Source organism: Amphiura filiformis, chromosome 4 (assembly GCF_039555335.1).
Source record: "Amphiura filiformis chromosome 4, Afil_fr2py, whole genome shotgun sequence".
In the NCBI taxonomy this organism is placed as follows: Eukaryota; Metazoa; Echinodermata; class Ophiuroidea; order Amphilepidida; family Amphiuridae; genus Amphiura; species Amphiura filiformis.
This window is the reverse complement of record NC_092631.1, coordinates 59,359,239-59,379,147: the sequence shown is the minus strand read 5'-3', so window position 1 is coordinate 59,379,147 and position 19,909 is coordinate 59,359,239. Positions and strand designations below refer to the sequence as shown.

General features: G+C 35.6%; 1 protein-coding gene across 1 annotated transcript in view; it reads right to left on the bottom strand.

Moving 5' to 3' along the window:
* LOC140151137 (SEC14-like protein 1) overlaps positions 1-19,909 on the bottom strand; it is a 92,495-nt gene that overhangs the window by 42,979 nt on the left and 29,607 nt on the right. The window contains exon 4 of the mRNA XM_072173358.1: positions 10,440-10,568. Within this exon, the coding sequence (XP_072029459.1) occupies positions 10,440-10,568 (129 nt within the window). The remainder of the gene's footprint in view (positions 1-10,439; positions 10,569-19,909) is intronic.

Sequence of the window (19,909 nt, the reverse complement as noted above, 5' to 3'; positions counted from 1 at the left end):
AGCACCCACACATGTGCACACAAATATGCAGAGCTTGTCAAGAGTCCGTTAATAACAGCAATGCTATACATTGTGCAACTTACTCCAAAGTGCAGAGTAACTCTGCAAATATCACTCAACATGATTGGATGGTTTCTTGTCAAGGTACTACAATTGAGCACTCAGACATTCCTGAATATCAACAAGCTGGCTTGCTTGAATTTTTACACCCACTTCTTAATTAACAATCGTCAAAACTCATTTGACCATCCAAATTAAATTACTTTTTTTCACATAACACATCACCATCACACCCATGCTGTCTAAATTTGAGTAAAAAACACTTAGATGAATTCTGTTAGATGATTTGTACAAACGTAAAATCCTCGCTCCTTGCACATCCATCAGACATACACATTGGCGTACGCAGGGGGGGTGTTACGGGTGTGAAACACCCCCCTTGGATCTGTCCAAAAAATAAATTGGGGAACAAGAAAGGGCAAAGAGGGAGAGAGAGAGTTAGGGGTGAGAGAGAGGGACAGAGGAGAGGTGGAAGATGAGCAAGGCATATGGGACATATAATCACAGTAATATCATAAGCCTATATAGATGCCTTAACACAAATTATCTGACCGGCAACAAACGTAAATATGTGTTAATTATTGATACATGTCAACCCCCCCCCATCATTACACCCCTGGCAACGTACATACGTAAATGTTTTAATTGCTAATTGCCATGGATATGCATATTTAACCCCCCCCCCCCCACATCATCACACCCCAAACCCCTATCCCAGCAACGTACTTAAAAGTTTTTCAGTTGTCAACCCCATCATCACGCTTACAAAACTGCATCTCTTACACCGCCTTGCGCGGAAGTTGCGCCATGTTATTAGCTGAAAACCGTTGCAATTTGTTTTCTGTCAGAGCATGGTGCAAGCAAACTTATGTACGTACTTCAGATGATTTTTACTTTGTAATCTAAATCTAATCGCTTTTCAAAAGAACATGTTAAAATAAAGCATATTTAGACAGTAGGCCTACTTTGAATTGAAATAGTGTAAAAATTATGCACCAAATGGCTTCAATTGGATCTTCATTTTGCACAATTTCTGAGGAGGAAAAACTTGTTCACGGAAGGCTTCATAGACCGTCATTTCGCAAGTTTTAGGCTTTTTGAAACTAAGATTTTACACACTTTTAGTGCCAAAATGGTCCACCAAATCGCTTCAATTAGGTCTTCATTTTGAAATTTTTTCTTACTTCTGCATAGTGGATAAACCATTTTTGCTTCTGCTTTCGACATTTACCAATTTGTGTTTAACACAATTTATCGTTTATAGGCCTACAATTAAAGGGAAAACTTGTTCACGAAAGGCTTCATGGACCGTCATTTCACAAATTTTCGGCTTTTTCAGACTAAAATTTTACACGCTAATAGTGCCAAAATGGTCCACCAAATCACTTCAGTTAGGTATTCATTTTGCAAAAGTTTCTAATTTCTGAGGGGGCACATCCCCTCAGACATTTCTGGCGTCAGCAAGAAGTTGACGCGACAGCCTTCTACGCCATTTTTAAAATTGTTTTATTTTTTATCATCACACCCCCCTTGAAAATTTCCTGCGTACGCTACTGGACATACATACAAGAACCGACTCAACACCGGACTTTTCAAAAAAACAAAATGATTTGTCTCAGATAATTCAGTCATCTTTTGACTGGAAAAATTGTTACAAATGATGAACTCAACAATGAAATGAATCAACTGGTTTTGTTGGCTGTCCATGTGTGCCTTGATCTCCTTGCATGCAGGGAAGTTAAGGCGGTTAAGGGTTCATTTTCAGGCTTTCCAACTGTTCCAAAGACCCAAATTTGGGTATCATGCTCCAATTCGTTAGCTTCAAAACAGAAGTAAAACTCCAAATCAAAATTAAACTCTTTAGCTCAAATGTTGATAAATTTCTAATTTCTTATCTCCACGTCTTCTAATTTGACTCAAATTTAGCTCACTAGACCAAAAAAATATGTGTTGAAATTTCAGTTCAGAGGCCCCTATTTTGCCTGAAAATTAGTTCTCAGTTCCGAAAGTTCATCACTTCACACCGAACACCCCTACAAAGTTGAGTACATTGTACCCCTCCCCTGTAATTAAAAACAACAACAACAATAAACCAACCATTTGCATATCAACACTTCAAAGGGCTTTGAACTTCTTAATTTTCCATTGATAATTCAAAAGTTGAATAAGTAAAGGAGCCAGCTAGTCTTACAATCACTACTCAAAGCAAATAATGTTTCTCACTGAGTGCAATACAAATTTTTATATACTCCCATGATTTTGCTTCTTCAAATTCATCAATTCTAATAATGACTTGCTGTCAGTTAATAATACATCTATCATTCTGATATGTGTTATACAAGTATGATATGTATTCAGGGCAGCAAACTGATATATGATAGAACAGAAGCTAATGGAATGTAACAGTATACATACACAGAGAAATGCAATAGGCCTGTTAGTATCACGCCACTCTGCCTGATTGAGTATTTTGTTTCAGCAACCATCAAAATAGGGTTATACCAAAATGTTTTCCTCTCACACCAAAGGTATGAAAATAATTTTGTTGTCAAACTTGTCAACATGAGAGGTTACAGCAAGAGCAAGGTGTTACTTTTAGCTGCAGTATAGGTAGATAGTGATACTGGTTTCTCTTAGATTTTAAAATTCTCAAAATCAACAATACATTTTTGTCTGCTTAATAAAAACTAGAAATTTTGTGGTTCCTGATGAAAAGTCGAACACAGCACCTCCACCTTATTAATGTGTGTTTTTGCAAAGAAATTGTGAACAAACTTTTTTTGAACAAAATATATAATTTGATATTTAAAAATATGCAAATTAGATCCCCCCAAAAAAAAAAAGTAGAAGAGCTTCTAACCATAGACTTCCTATTCAAGAAAATGCGTAATCAATCGACCTATCCATTCAAGAGCTACATGTACAGCATGGACGGAGGTACAGAGGGAGTGAGGGAGGGACGGACATTGCAACAACAAAAACACAGTCTGTCAGTCTACCTTACAGTAGAGGCATAAAAAATACTTGTAAATAAAATTTGGCTTGTCAAGGCACCCATCCAGTTCACAATAATATTAGAAGTGGTAATTTATTTTTTGCATTATGTTGTTTTTGACCATTATGCGATTTGGGCACTTTGGGTTTATTTTTACAAATACATGTACATGTAGTTACACATTTACTGAGACTTCTACAGGAGTCTTAAGGTTGGCCTGTTTGACAATACAAGCATACAAGCTCTTGAATTGGCAGAGACGTACATTGCTAGGTGCTATATATTCTGTAAATGATACATGCCAGCTATTTTAATAGTAGACAGTTACGTATGTATTTCTGAAGATGAGTCTACAATGTAGTCCAATATCATGACACTGATACTTATCAAAACTTTGTATACATTACTATGTAAATAATACCAAATAATTTCCTGATGTTTAAAAAATACTTTGCTTGCTCTTGACCAAATCTGTAGATCTGTAACCAAAGTAAACTCCAATAGGGCCCTCACCTCATCCAACTCCAATAGGGCCTTCACCTCATCATCCAGCTGGTTGCCAGATTTCTGTAAGTAGCTGGCTCCAAGGTGCATGTTTTTATGTTTGGATACATTCTACATTTGTAACATTTCTTTTTTTGACATCGGATCAGTGCTTAGGCCAAGCGGTCATCGGCATGATAAATATGGCAAAACTGCTCAGTAATATTTTCTTGGTTAACTCGGTGAAGAACCTGGTGTTTTGATCAAAAAAACCTGGTTTGTCAATCAAGGAACCAGGTTTTTCATTGATAAACCTGGTTTCTTTCCTGAAAACCCAGGCTTTTAAAAATATTGGTGCTTCTCTCATTTATGACGCATAATACTTGTCACTCCGGACCCATACTTATAGGCGCTGTTCAATTTGCAAGCTGAATGATCAGAGCCTACCCAACATGGCGCATTTAAAACCGTTACGGCGACACTCGGCCAGTAAATAATTAAGCTCTTGTACTATTTAATTAATTTAAAGGCAAGTTAGTGTTGGGAACCTCAATGGTTTTAGATTGAAATAATATTACTTGTTATAACATTTTGTATTATGTCATGAGCATTTTGAAGTTGCAAAATAAAATCCCATTCATTTATGTGGCTGATGACGGAAATGTTCTTGGGTTGAGAGTATTTTGAGGATTGATTTGGTCATGCAAGCTCAGTAATATTTTCTTGGTTAACTCGGTGAAGAACCTGGTGTTTTGATCAAAAAAACCTGGTTTGTCAATCAAGGAACCAGGTTTTTCATTGATAAACCTGGTTTCTTTCCTGAAAACCCAGGCTTTTAAAAATATTGGTGCTTCTCTCATTTATGACGCATAATACTTGTCACTCCGGACCCATATACTTATAGTTATAGGCGCTGTTCAATTTGCAAGCTGAATGATCAGAGCCTACCCAACATGGCGCATTTAAAACCGTTACGGCGACACTCGGCCAGTAAATAATTAAGCTCTTGTACTATTTAATTAATTTAAAGGCAAGTTAGTGTTGGGAACCTCAATGGTTTTAGATTGAAATAATATTACTTGTTATAACATTTTGTATTATGTCATGAGCATTTTGAAGTTGCAAAATAAAATCCCATTCATTTATGTGGCTGATGACGGAAATGTTCTTGGGTTGAGAGTATTTTGAGGATTGATTTGGTCATGCAAGCCCAATCAAGGAGTTGCATACTCAAGAGGGCCCTGCTTGTACTGTAGATGTACATGTAATGTATCGCTGTGTGTAATGATGCTAGAGTTAACCAAGTAAACATGAATAATGCATTGATGATGCTTGCAGTCCTCTCTTAGCTAGGTGATGCCACAGCTGGCATGCTACATGTATGTAACATCTACATGTACATCAATTTTGAATATAAAGGGTTATTTAAGGGCTGGGGTATGAACGTTTGGACAGTATTTATTTTGGGACATGAGAGCACATCAGACATATCAAATTGCATTCTGAATTAGAAGAATGTCTTTCTGATATCAAATAATTTTCATTTTTTGAAATTCACAATATAATACAAATTTTATGACAAATTATTAAAACTTGATATTTTTCACATTTTTTGATATATAACAGTCCTTGAAGTAAATTTTAAATCTAATGATATATTCTTAAAGTGTTTGTAGCTGGGAGGAAAAGCCGACGATCAATTGACAATTTTGACCTTTCATATTGAAGATATGGATTTTTTCCCAAAAAGAACTAATTTTTTTTGGTGTTTTGGGAAAAAAAATCCATATCTTCAATACGAAAGGTCAAACTTTTCAATTGACCGTCGGCTTTTCATCCCACCTACATACACTTTAAGTATAAATCATCAGATTTATAAAGTTTACTTTGAGTACTGTTAAATATTAAAATATCAATTTTAATAATTTGCCATAAAATGTGTATTATTATTGTAATTTCAAAAAATCAAAATTATTTGATATCAGAAGAACATTCTTTGTATTCAGAATGCAATTCGACATGTCTGATGTGCTCTAATGTCCCACAATAAATACTGCCCAAACGTTCAGACCCCATCCCTTAAAACATGGCAAATTTATATATGATACATCTGGAAGGACATTTGCAATAGTTATAGCCCCATGTACATCATTTCCATAATATAATGTTGGTGTTTTACATGCACCAAGCCATAATAATTTCAGCTCCAATCAATTTGAATATTAAATTTAAAGAACAACATTTTATCGTTTTTGTTTTTTTTGTACATCATTTCAATTCAATTTTAATTTCTATCCATATATACCGTAAACGTTTGCCTAATGGCACATCTGGGCTCTTTTGCCTTTGGGTAAATTTTATACAAATATAGAGCTCCCTCCTCTAAAAAATCCCAACAAGAATGTTGTATGTGCCCTTATTTGCTGGTGGGATTTTTATGGGAGGGCACTTTTAGTTTGTGTCAAAAATTCCAGTTATGTCAAGGGAGCCCATAGCGCCATTCGGCGGATGTTTACGGTATTAGCACTATGTGGATTAAAACAAACAAGAATTGATTGAATTACCGGTAGTTATTTATTTTCATCAAACGTTTCTGAATTGAGTGAAAGTTAACCTATACTGTGTCAGTCTGATATTTTTAGCAAACATGAAAATTGGCTAATGTTACAAAAATAGCTGTCTTTACTATTTCAGGTACCGTACTGTGTAATTCAATACAGCAACATTAAAAAAAATTATACATGTTAAACTTTCCACTATTTAAGCATGTGATTCAATTGTTCTTTATAAATGCATTAAAAGCAATCCAAAATAGCAGTCCTTTCTATTTGCGGTGCTGTATAAATCAATACCACACCATATTTGTAGGAAATCGTATGCTCAGGCATGAGATGCATTTTAATGAAAATAAACACTAACATTCTGAAAGCAGGAAAAGGCGCATAAAATTCTGGCTCAAATACTCCAAAACAGGCTATAAATAACTAAAAATAAGGAAATTTGGGCAATAAAAACAGGAATTCTTGCTTATTCAGTACAATTATCTTCATGCCTGTGTACATTGTATGTTAAACTTTCAGTAACTGTATCCATACAAAGGAGAGAAGAAAGGAAAATAAATAACTTGATAACAATGACCTGAAACATTAAAGGAGGCTTTTTGTAACTAGGGTGGCATCACTGACATGTATGGTTGCTATGGTAACTATGCTATTTTGATTCAATTGTTCATTTAAAATGCATTTTATCTGCTCAACATAGAATTTCACAAAATGTCACTTAGTGTGATTATTTCACCCTTGTAACTGTTTGGCTTGCTGATTTTTTTGAAATAAATGTTTTTTATGACAAAGTCACAGCTCAATAGAGCAAATAAATGTGTGTTTTTTATGAATGCAAAATATAAGACTATGTTTTAATATATGCAGATTTAGAAAGCTAGTGACATTTGTATGAATTGATGGTCCTCTGCAGTTTATCAACATTTTGATTTTTCTAACAAGACAAGCAAATGTTTTAAACCATTTTATGTTGTCTTGTTTTTGGCATATTTTGATGAATATTTTTTATTCAAGGTAATTCCCTACTACACTAAACATACCAGAATTTGTCAAGCATGCCTTTGGAAAGAGAACAAAATGTGCAAGTCCCGAACGGCCAGGCTACCATAGGACCTTTTAAACACGCTATATGTACTCTTTTAAAAGGTCACAATTTTATAGTTTTCTAGATCAGTCATACATTATTTAAAATAACATCTAGACTTATGTAAGAGGATCAAATAGTGATGACATAACTAGGGCATAATCCTATTTTATATCACAGCCAGCACGGTGAGGAATGCACCAAGCAGTGCATCTTTACCACCGAGGCCTCCCTGCATCAAATTCACACATGCTGCGTTGTGCATCAGTACCGGAAACGAGAGTCTCTCATGACTGCACATTAATTCAATGCCTGCAGCAGTTCATACCGCAGAATTGAGAGATGCCACACACACAAAAAAGCCATAGGAACAGGTTCCGGGGGCTATCGGAAGTTTGTAATGTGCGAAACAATGTAACCATGATACAGGGCTGATTAGATGGAGGCTGGTGAAGGAAGTGAAGGAGGGGTTTGACTGGGGTACATAGGTGCAAGTGTGAATATTCAATGTTTAAGGTTATTTCAATTGGTACTGCGGGTAATCGGTTTCTAACAAGATGTACAAGAGAGCAAGCAAATGTAAGCTGGCAGGCACATCCGAGAATGAAGGGGTTACACACAGGTATAAGACACTTACGTGTGTGCGAACAAGTTGTCAATTGTGTACAGAATCGTTTTCTGATCTGAGTTATGGGAGATCTAAATATAGGCATACACTGGTTGGCAGGCATATTAAATTTCTGGGAAAGGAGAGGGATAAAATGGGGTACGAAATGTGTGTGTGCGAGCACGTTATCCACAAATGGATTGACAAATGTTATTACGGGCAAACATTTTGTTCCTGAGTTTCTAGTGGCAAGATACACAAGTAGAAATTGTTCATGGAAATAAGAAGTTGAAATTTAAGTTTAATGCATTAAAATCTGACTGTGTTAATCAATAACTTAAATCCAGAGCACAAGATTTTTCTGTGAGTATTTCAGAGCGGCATAACGTTGTGTATCAAAATCTAAAGCCTAAAGAAAAAATGTGTGACTGGCGTAACATAAAAAATTTTTTTAAAAATAGGGTAGGTAGGTCGGATTTTAATTTATTTTGGTCAGACTACTAAAATGTTACCTGTTTTGGAATACTGAAAGATAGTGATACACACATGATATCAGGAGATGATCAAAATACTAGAGTTGCATGTGGGGAGATACCATGCAAGATTCCTAGTTGACAGCAAATAGTCAACTACGACTTAGTCGTGACTATCTGTGGTCAAAATTGGACCGAAAAAATTGGGTCAAAGATTGGTGCAAAATTACGACAACAAGTCAACAACACCAATTTAATGATGATTTATGGACTTTATGATTACTTCTTGGTTAGTGTTACTATTGGTAAGACAATGACTAATGTTTTTATCACATTTTCGCAGTTTATATGTTAATATTAGATTGGTTTTGGGGTGGATATCTGGCACTTTTAACATGATTTTTTTCACATAAAAATATAGTTTTCAATAGTCGTAGTCGCGACTACCAGTAATAGTCGCAACTAACAACTATTGGCGACTACGAGCAGTGTCCGAAATAAGGAAAATATGGAGGTTATCCCGAGGATAACTAAAGCATAAATTCTGCTTGTCCTCAATACATTTTGGTTGTCCCCAAAATGTGTCATACTTTTTGAGGGTAAAATATAGTGGTTGTTCAAGGGATAAGTACATAGCTCAATATGGTTGTCCCCAGTGATTTTTGGACAAGAGGACAAGAGGATAAGTGCTTATTTCGAACACTGACTACGAGCCTACAAAATACATGTTTAAACTCAATAACGTCAAGCTGTCACAAACTACTTTATTCCATTTTAGAACATTTATTTATATTCATAATATGTGATGCGATCAAGCAAAATCAGTCGGAACTCGGAAGTATCGATTTTGAGCCAAACAAAAGGAATTGTTCCTTTTGTTTCCTGTTGTTTTGGAAACTCTTTAATTGCTCATATCTTTGGAACTGGTTATGCAATTTCAATGGGGTTTTCTGCAAAATGCAGCTTTGTAAATGCTTTTAACTATCCCATAAGAAACTGAAAATTTAATATTTCTGAGTTTGGACTGTTTTTGCTTGATCGCATCACATATATCAAATTTAAATGACCTTTTTGTTTCTTTTCCTCCCTCAAAATAAATAAAAAATATTCCGGGTTGGCAGTATATTTGGAGTAGTCAGTATATGGGTGGAACAATATTGACAGACAACCTTATATTGTCCATGTTGTGTTACAAATTGGTGAACTACACATACATGTACGTGCTTACAAGTCAAGCAATTATGCAATGCAAGGGAAATAAATCAGTTCCTGTACCAGTAAAAGTAAATGTGTGATTATGTAAATACTAGAAAATCAATACTTCCTCGGCATCCTGTACAAATTCAATTATAGCCAGGTTAATCACAAGAAATCAAATTTGTTCGTTTTTTTTTCATGCAATATAAATATCAAGTCATTGGCTACATTAAAGTCAATGTTATCCTTTTGTAATTCAAGAGGGTGGCATCTAACATGTGTTGTCTGAAGCAAGGGAGTTTGGATAATTCCCTATATTACATACTCCAAGTAGTGTTTTCAAGTTTTCTGTGTGCCGCCAAGGAGGGGGTCACACCCCTCCTGCACCGGCTGTGCACTGGACTTGACTGTTACTTATGGAGTAATGTACATAATTATTCTTATTTGTACAATGTATGCCATTCAGTTGAAATCCATGCACCCGCTATGGAAGACATGACCTTAATCTCCCTCACAGGTTTTGTAGATTGGAGACTGGAGTGACTCATTAAAGGTAACCCCATTTGAAATTAACACTCCCTGTGTGGAAGATCAAGGTTATGTCTTCCATAGGGGGTGTATGGATTTCAACTGGAATAACCCATTCTCCAATCCCGATGAACCTACTATAGTGCGTCTCGTCTCAAGTTGAGAGTAACTCCATGTTGGATTTCGCTGTGGCAGATACGAATTAGTGCGCTTACGTGATTGTGTCGCCAGCATATGGACAAATCATCCTCCTACGCGTGTGTATGCCCTGCGGGATCAGGTTAGCAAAATCCAACATGGTGTTATTCTCAACTTGAAGCAAGACCATAGGAAAGGCCTCTGCCCAGTCCACCCAGGCTGATGGCCAATCATAATGTTGCTAACCTATCTATTTCACATCACACATACACATGAAGGGGTTACACTGGGTTCTTTATTTTATGCATTTTACCTTTTTGATACTAGCTGCATAGTGTTTAACTGCCATCTTCTCTACGTTGCTCTCAAAACCAAAGAAAGACTTGACTTCTAGGCTGGCTGTCTGCTCAAAACATGTCCAGTCAGAGTTTTCTGGATGCACCTGAAAAATAAGAGAACAAAAGAAACAAAATGATTAACAAAATTCCTGGTGCCACCAATGGAGACCATTTTGGGGGCATGGGGGAAAGTGAATTTCAGGGGTGTCAAAATCAACCAATTTTCCGCAAAATTGCCACAAAAAGTGGAAATTTTCATAACTTTTGGGTTTTTACTGGATGCACCTGAGAAATATGAGAAGAAAAGAAAGAAATGATTAAAAATAAAAATTCCTGGTGCCGCCAATGGAGACCATGTGGGATGGGGAAAGTGAATTTCAGGGGTGGCAAAATCAACAAGTAGAAATATTTGTAATTTTGGGTTTTTCCTAGGGACAAGAGTTCTGACAGGGGCATCCCCCCTGGCACCGCCACTAATGGAGACTAGTCTAGTAGCTTTCCAAATAAGTAGAACTTTGTCTTGTAGCCAAATCTATAGGTTTTCTCTGTAGTTCTTTACTTAGAATCCAAGCCAATTTGAGTGCATTCAGCCTATTATAGACATGTTATACTTGGGTATCAGAATGTTAATATATCATTGTGCAACATCAAACACTTGTAAATTAAAGTTTCTATTTTTTATTTATTTAACGTGGCTGTGTACTCTAGACATTGTTTCTTTCGCGAAATTGAGTTTTTTTGATATGTTTATACTTTGTTATGTTTTTTATGAATACAAGGAATTTATTTCACTATTCCACTCGTGTTTGAAAATCTTTGTTGTACCAGCAGGGTACACGCGCGCAACAACGCATCGCGCAATTTGTTAACGCACAGATACGCTACGCCTACGCGACGCTTATCTGCATGTGCGGCGCATCTTATCGAAACACCACGGAAGCACTAATTTCACAAAAACCTAGTGGTCAAATGGCTCCGTTTTAGCTGATAAAATGTGGGGTTTTTTTCAAGTTCTTTCCCCCGATTTAAATATCAAGTTATGAATGGATTTCGCTCAGCTGACTATATATGTGGTGAAGCTCAATAGGGTAGCATTCTTAAGGTAGCTGTGTACTCACAGACATACATGTAGTAAAAGTGCAATAACTTGCGCAAGACATATAAAAGTATACATTTTTAAAAGGCAAGACATCAATGACATCATTTATTTTTGACAGTTTCATGAATTTTGGCAGTACAAGCAGGTACACAACACTCTTCTTTTACCAAATCTTAGCCACTGATGTAATGTGGTGTTGCTTAAAATTACAGAGATAATTAACCTGGTCATATGTACTATTTCAAATTGTCCATTTTTTTTATAACGGCGTATGTGCTAAAAGCCACTCATTTACACATGTTTTTCATAGTGCTGTATCTTGCTGTTCATAAATATCACTTTTACATAACGATATATATTAATTATTATGCGTAAAATTGCTGTCTCACATATTGACATATTTTGTTGCACTGAAATACAACAGTGTTATTTGCATCGTATCTCGCCATATGCAATTATTGCTATTTCACATAACATTAACAACTTATTTGTTTCTTTGGTGAATACTCGTCTTGAGTAAAGGGAAATGTTTATGACTAAAATAGCATTTAACCCCAGACAAAATAATGAAATTGGAAGCAATGATTTGCGTCTTTGTCAGACGTTCAACAGACATATATGATTTATTTGCAATAAGTATGTAACACAAATATATAGCATGCATATAAGGAATCAGCACCCAAAACCTGGACTTATTAGCAAAACGATATTTAGATTTACAAAGGACCCTGATGAACTATCAAAAGTCACCACCCCAGTGACCTACACAGTAAGGGCTTATAAATATCTTAAAATAAACAAGAATATTTTAGAGGACCTAGATGAAACCTATCTTAAGTCACCACCCTCGTGACCCCTACAGAGGAGCTGAATAATATCTTGTTAATAGAAAATATAAATATAAAATAAGGAATATTTAATATAGCACCCCAGATGACCTATCTGAAATCACATCCCCAGTGAACTACAAAAAGGGAGATTATAAATATCCAAAACAAAGAGCACAGCCAGTAATATAAAATGATATGTGCTGAAACCTTTAACAATATTTGTGCATGCAAAATATATAATATATATTCCTGTAAGATGGTTTCCAGGAATCGTACATTCATATATATAGGGAAATCCTGACAGGTTAAATTGGATACTTGATCCATACTAAAATGTCTACATACTTTAATTTGTGTGCATTTCTTATCCATACTTAAATAGATATATGTTTCAAATTAGAAAATCTCTGCCAGCGGATTTTAAATTTGTTTAAATTGATGCTAATGCTTTAGCATTGCTCACTTCAAATGACATGGTTAGACATGTGTGTATTTTTAATCAACTACAGCTATCTCGTCCTTTTCTTTTAAATTTTTGTTTGAAAAGCTATAACATAAGAGATAACATTTAAATATATGCTTATTAGCCCAAGGAGAGAGATTCACTTGAGATGTACATTTTACACGATGAAGTTCAACTATCCGCAGGAAGTTCTTGATTGATATAGCAAAGGAAGGCACCTATCAAGAGTTTCATGATTTGAGCAATTTACCGCTCTCAAAAGGAATTAGTCGACTGCACCAAACCAATCATCAAATCACGAATCGTGACCCAATCTTTGCTCTATCAATTACGTTAGAATTGCTTCTTTAACTTTAACATAGAAACTTAAAATTTTCTTTATAAATTTTCCGCACCACCACTACCATACTCTCAATATGAAAAATTGCAAAGGAGTGGTGGGTGGGAAAGAAAATTTTTAAACACAACCTAGTCTTGTTGAATCTGACAAAATAATGACGAAACAAGAAATGATCGGAATGCAAAACATCGCCTGTGTACCACGTGACTTGGCAACAGTACACAAATTCACACAATAGGCCTTACCAACGGGGACCACAGCATTTATTCTGCAGGGGTTAAATTGGTTTTCAATTGATGGGATTGAAAGCGTTATTAACCCCAGACAAAATAATGAAATTGGAAGCAATGATTTGCGTCTTTGTCAGACGTTCAACAGACATATATGATTTATTTGCAATAAGTATGTAACACAAATATATAGCATGCATATAAGGAATCAGCACCCAAAACCTGGACTTATTAGCAAAACGATATTTAGATTTACAAAGGACCCTGATGAACTATCAAAAGTCACCACCCCAGTGACCTACACAGTAAGGGCTTATAAATATCTTAAAATAAACAAGAATATTTTAGAGGACCTAGATGAAACCTATCTTAAGTCACCACCCTCGTGACCCCTACAGAGGGAGCTGAATAATATCTTGTTAATAGAAAATATAAATATAAAATAAGGAATATTTAATATAGCACCCCAGATGACCTATCTGAAATCACATCCCCAGTGAACTACAAAAAGGGAGATTATAAATATCCAAAACAAAGAGCACAGCCAGTAATATAAAATGATATGTGCTGAAACCTTTAACAATATTTGTGCATGCAAAATATATAATATATATTCCTGTAAGATGGTTTCCAGGAATCGTACATTCATATATATAGGGAAATCCCTGACAGGTTAAATTGGATACTTGATCCATACTAAAATGTCTACATACTTTAATTTGTGTGCATTTCTTATCCATACTTAAATAGATATATGTTTCAAATTAGAAAATCTCTGCCAAAAAAGTTAATGGATCATGCAAGAACTGAATGAGAAATAAACTTCCCAATCCCCCCCCCCCCCCCAGATTTTTAAACATATTCTATTTATTCTTTAATTTTCATCAGTTAAGCCTAGGGGATATGGGAAGCTCTCTGGATGTTCTTTTGCCTGATATATAGGGGACCAAACGGTGACTGTGAGTGTAATCCCCTACCCATAGTGGTTTTGTCAATATTACGCATATCTGGATGAACTATATCTGTGGGTAATGACACGATAACTCTGCTCTACTAATTTTGTGTGCCACTTGTTTATATTTCTGGTACATCTAAGCCCCGCACCATGTTTGTTATCATCAAAGCGAGAAGTGTGCCATGCTATAAAAGTGTACAGAGAACTAGGATAACATGCCTATTCTATAATACAATAGGTCAACACACTTCTTGAATCAACGTGATAACTAGGCGGCTGCATGTAACCTCACGAAAAAACTTGAACACAATTTTGTGATTTTGAATTTTGTTGAACAAGAAAAATTTGAGGGCATAGTACTTGGCCCCTGCCTAGGCTATCCCATGCCAACCTGGAGTTGATTCCTTCCTTAGTATTAACAAACTTAATCGATCAAATCCCACATGCTAGACCGGCTTTCAATAAATATTTATTAAATAAAATACAATAGGGCAATTCATGGTTCTGAACAAGATGATCGTTTAAAACAATACAAAACAAAACAAAAACAAACATTCATGCTTCTGAAGCAGCAACTTGACACGTTCCTTGCTTATTAACTTATACCAATCTGACAACCTAACAACTGAAAGTATAATTGATGACGCTGTACAAGTGTACATACCTGTCAAATGTTCAGAATGTCAGAAGATTGATTGCAGCAACTGCAGGACTTTGGGGACAGAGGTCTATTGGTCAGATGACATTCAAAACCAAATAGACTGTCCTTGTGAATGCTCAACATGCAACATCTTGGATTGGACAGGCAGAGTTGAAACATCACTCTTTCAATCACAATACCAGGTCAGTCATATTACTTATGACCCACAAGACAACGACGACGTACAAGTGTACGTGATTTGTGATTCTTACCATTGTACACCATTTTATGTTTTTTTAAAAGCACTTGACATGATTCTTCCATTTTACGTAGTTCGTAGATAGAGCAACGTGCAACATTCAGTGTTAATTCAAAATGTGCAAATATAAGTCATTGATTGCTGTAATGTAGCTGCTACATGGCTCCATGTCTAACTGAAGTAAACCCATTATCATGATTATAGGTAAATGCTTGATGAAGAGATCACCGTCAAATATTATTGTGGTCATAAACAAATCTCCAGTCTCACGACAAGCAAGTTGAAACAACACGTCTTCCCTCCTGTTACCTGATATAATCTGCAATGAAGAAAACAGAAAAAGGGAAGCAAATTGTGCAAGCAAAGGCTTTTGCATATATACAAGCCTGATTATTAATAAAACTTCCTTACTATATACTAAGGAGTTGAAAATTGAATTGATCTTGAACATGATTATTTTTCCATTTATTTTGTTTATTTATTTACCTCTTTATTTACTTTTCAACTTTTTAAATATGCCAGAAGGTCCAAGTGGAAAGGCAGTGTGCTCTGTTCCCACTATCTAGGCGAGCTTCACAAAGATGCTGCCAAGTAGAGTAAAACCAAATCTAGTAAAAACTATGCCGAGTTAATTTGGGCAAGTAAAAAGGAATCGTACCAAGATCTACCAAACTTGTTTTACATCAGATGACTCTACAATTTTGCTTTCCTGATGATACATCTTCTATGAATTCCTTAAATGCCAACACCTATGCATATGTCAGAAAACCCATAAAAGCGATCTTCCAATTGTTAAATTATAGGGCTGCTACTCACTGTTAATATTTTCTGTAATTTACGTACGAAGGACTCTTAACTTTGACCTTCACCGATTGCCTTGAATGACCAAAATCCAACAACCTTTGCATATGTCCGAAAAACGACCTCCAAAATTGTTAAATTATAATGCTGCCCTTCGATGTTAGTATTTTATGCCAGAAAGGAAATCTGTTCACATATCCTAACCCTTACCGATTGCTTAAACAATTTTCCAGGAATTTTCATGAAAATCCAACCAAAATTTGACTTCCAGTAATTCAAGCTTTTCCAAGAGCCACTAACATTCTTTAATCAGACTAAATGATTCACGAATATCCCACTTGTAATATCAGGATATCATATACCGCGCATCACTAATGCACGCATAGCGATGTTACTATATTGCATATCGCCCAACACTTGTTTACGATCTCTTGGCCATATCTTGGCTAGATTTTATGTTATTTTATTATTATTTTCCACTTCGGATGGGAATACAAACTGCTTGTAAATTTTCCCAACACTAATTACCGAAAATACGCCAACGCCCCAAAAGCACGGCCTGTGAATGACTCCTGTCCCACGATTGGACAAAGCAGAGGCATATATGCAAAGCAGGAGTCACAGCACATCTCGCATGATGTGATAAACATTTTAATCATAACTGCTCCTTATTGTCACTCAAATTTCGTTCCCTTTCGTTTCGGACACAACTTGATATCGCAATTTCAACAATGTAAATATCTTTGTTTATGTGATACATGTTCGAATGACGTCATATCATTAATAAATAGCTTATGTAATTTCTCGTAAATGGGTTGATCAATAATCTGTTGATAGCACGCCACAGAAATTGGCTATTTGCAAAATCCCCAGGACTGATTGATTTGGTAAACAATTTACATAATCATCGAGACCGCCATTTAGTATTGCCAAACCAGCGATTTGGTAGCCCAAATGGGCTTAATTTCGATTTTTATTTATTTATTATTATTTTATTTTTTTGCGACTTTTGACAATTTCCTGGCCTCAAAAAACCAATGATTAGGCCTAAGGAAAATTTTTGCGACTTTTTAACATTTGGCTCCCATAAAGTTAAACCAAATTAAAACATTTGGAGACCTTTTGATTATTTGGCCAGCACTTCAAGCATAAATTTTTGGCAACCTGGTTTTTGCGTTCTGCTTGTGTGAATATCACAGTTTGAAAAACTTAAAACCGTGTCAAGTGAATAAAATAAATCGCTTTCGACCCAATGTTATTTATACTTCCAATGCCCATTTTTTACAAATGTGTTCTACCTTTAGGCTTTAGGCCTAGGCCTGCTACTAAAACCGGGATTGATTATAAAAGCAAATTTCTCACCGAATCAACTCATCATCTTGACTGCTCTCAACACCGCTGCGGATAACGCCCGACGCTGGGTGACCCGTTCACGTAAAATTGCCACATTCCGCATTTAAAATACCAGCAACTTCGCCTCTCTATCATCACTCGGGTTAGTTTTGTCCAACTATTTGTATTATTATATAAAAATATTTAAGAGAATCCCAGACAATGTCACAATTTCCACTTGCCGCAGTACCATCACTATGATAATATTGACGACTTTACTTGATTGCTGCAGCTAGTTGTTTCGATGCGTAAATTCAACAACGATTTTCCGTTTCATGTAAAAAAGACTTTGGAATCGTAAGGGAACCAAACTGGACTATATCAGTAGCCTATGATCGCACGTGTACTTTCATAACTGATGAATTATCAGCCATGCACCTGGCGAGATGCTCTCGGTGATAGCGCAAATAGACATAAAATTCAATCCAGCTGGTGGTATAGGCTCCTTTTCTCCCAATGTTCCACTCAAAGTTCTTGAAATTCCAAACCGCCGCACATATTTTGTTGTATTTTTCCGACGAAAACCATCAATGAAAACACGGTCCACGCCACGAAATATTGTTGTAAATACACTTCCAAATTAATATATAAAGCTACTGGGATTACTACTTATGAAGCGATAAATTGTAAAATATGCAAACTAAAAAACTTCCGAAAGAACAGATGTTAAACACAACCTAGTCTTGTTGAATCTGACAAAATAATGACGAAACAAGAAATGATCGGAATGCAAAACATCGCCTGTGTACCACGTGACTTGGCAACAGTACACAAATTCACACAATAGGCCTTACCAACGGGGACCACAGCATTTATTCTGCAGGGGTTAAATTGGTTTTCAATTGATGGGATTGAAAACGTTATTATATTAACTTTATGAATGTCTTCTTTAGACTAGAATGGTTTTCTTTCAACTAGATATAGTACATTTCAAGAGTACAGAAACAATACATTTCACAAAAAGTTCAATTCGTTTTGTCTCCGAATACGCATACAATTTTGCAAATTACGTCACATGATATGGCCAGCGATATGTACAAAAAAAACTCCCATCACTAAATGTATGTACGTCACATGAAAGCCTCCATTGTTGGTAAACAAAAAGAAAAACAAAAAACAAACCAGCTTCCAGAAATAAAAATAGACAGCCATTTGCATTATTATCTATTTTTGCTCTTTTTTGATTCATTTGCTGCAACCAACTAGACACTAACAATGATACAAGCACAGCCCTGCAGAAATCTATTCAATAGTCTTTCACACATGCACTAACTACGCCAAACTACGCCTGCAAATTTGATGAAGACTAGCCTTGCATCCTATGACGTCAACGATGCCGCAGAAGCAATCAATAAACCAACAATTTTTAACACTTTGGGTCTGGCAGAAACCCAGTACGCTGAATGCACACTACTCTCAGCTCAGACACAATTACGGCTAGTATCTCATATTATACACCAGAGCCATACATTTTTAAGCACACAATAAGAAAATTAAATTGTTTGGAAGATAGTGTGTCTGCGTGGGTATGGTGTAGTCCCCGATTTATAACATCAGTGCAATAATGAACATCCTGCTTGGTAGGGTTTTGTGTTTGAATGTACATGTTACAAGAAAGCCTTGGAAACTTAAAATCTTGAATCATAAACCTCTTCATAAAATTTTATTTAAACCATCAATTTTAAGTTTCTATCCAACACTCCACGCGGGTATGGCAACTACAGATGACAAGTTTTAAATTTTTATCATATATTTCAGAATTATACATTTTCATGACCATATTTGGAATCAGCATGAAAAATGCATTAAAATGAGTACAAACAATTGTTTGGTTCTGTAGTTCTTAAGATAGCTCTTGATATTTATGAGAAAATATCTCAAAATTTGGAACTTTTTATGTTGAAGCCTATGGCTAGCACGCAAAGTATTAACTTATATTCAATGGTGAAAAAGCATGATATTAAATTGAAATATAATACCATAGATCTACATTTTGTACAATTGCAAATTGAGCGGTGAATAAGCACATCTCACAAAATGAACAGACTATGAATGGTTTGATAAATATGTGCTGTGTGTGATCACATTCTGAGAACTGTGCCAGTTCAACATCACTATCAAATAATGTCATTCCTAATATAATATACTGATTTCTGATAAACTTGATTTATGTAGTCTTTCAAATATTAAAGAAAGAGAAAGAAGAGAGATACACACAATGATTAGAAGAAAAAAACTTCAGCAACTAACATCAACAGATCAAACTGCACTTTATAACCTTGTTAGTACCAAAATGTTGGAAGAAAACAAAAGCTGCATTATTGTACAGTACAAATTTTGATGAGATGCAGCACACCATCATCATCCCTATATCTTCGTCTTAAAAATTGCCGTGGTAGTACGATAAATCCTCACGTTTTTCAACAACTACGCATG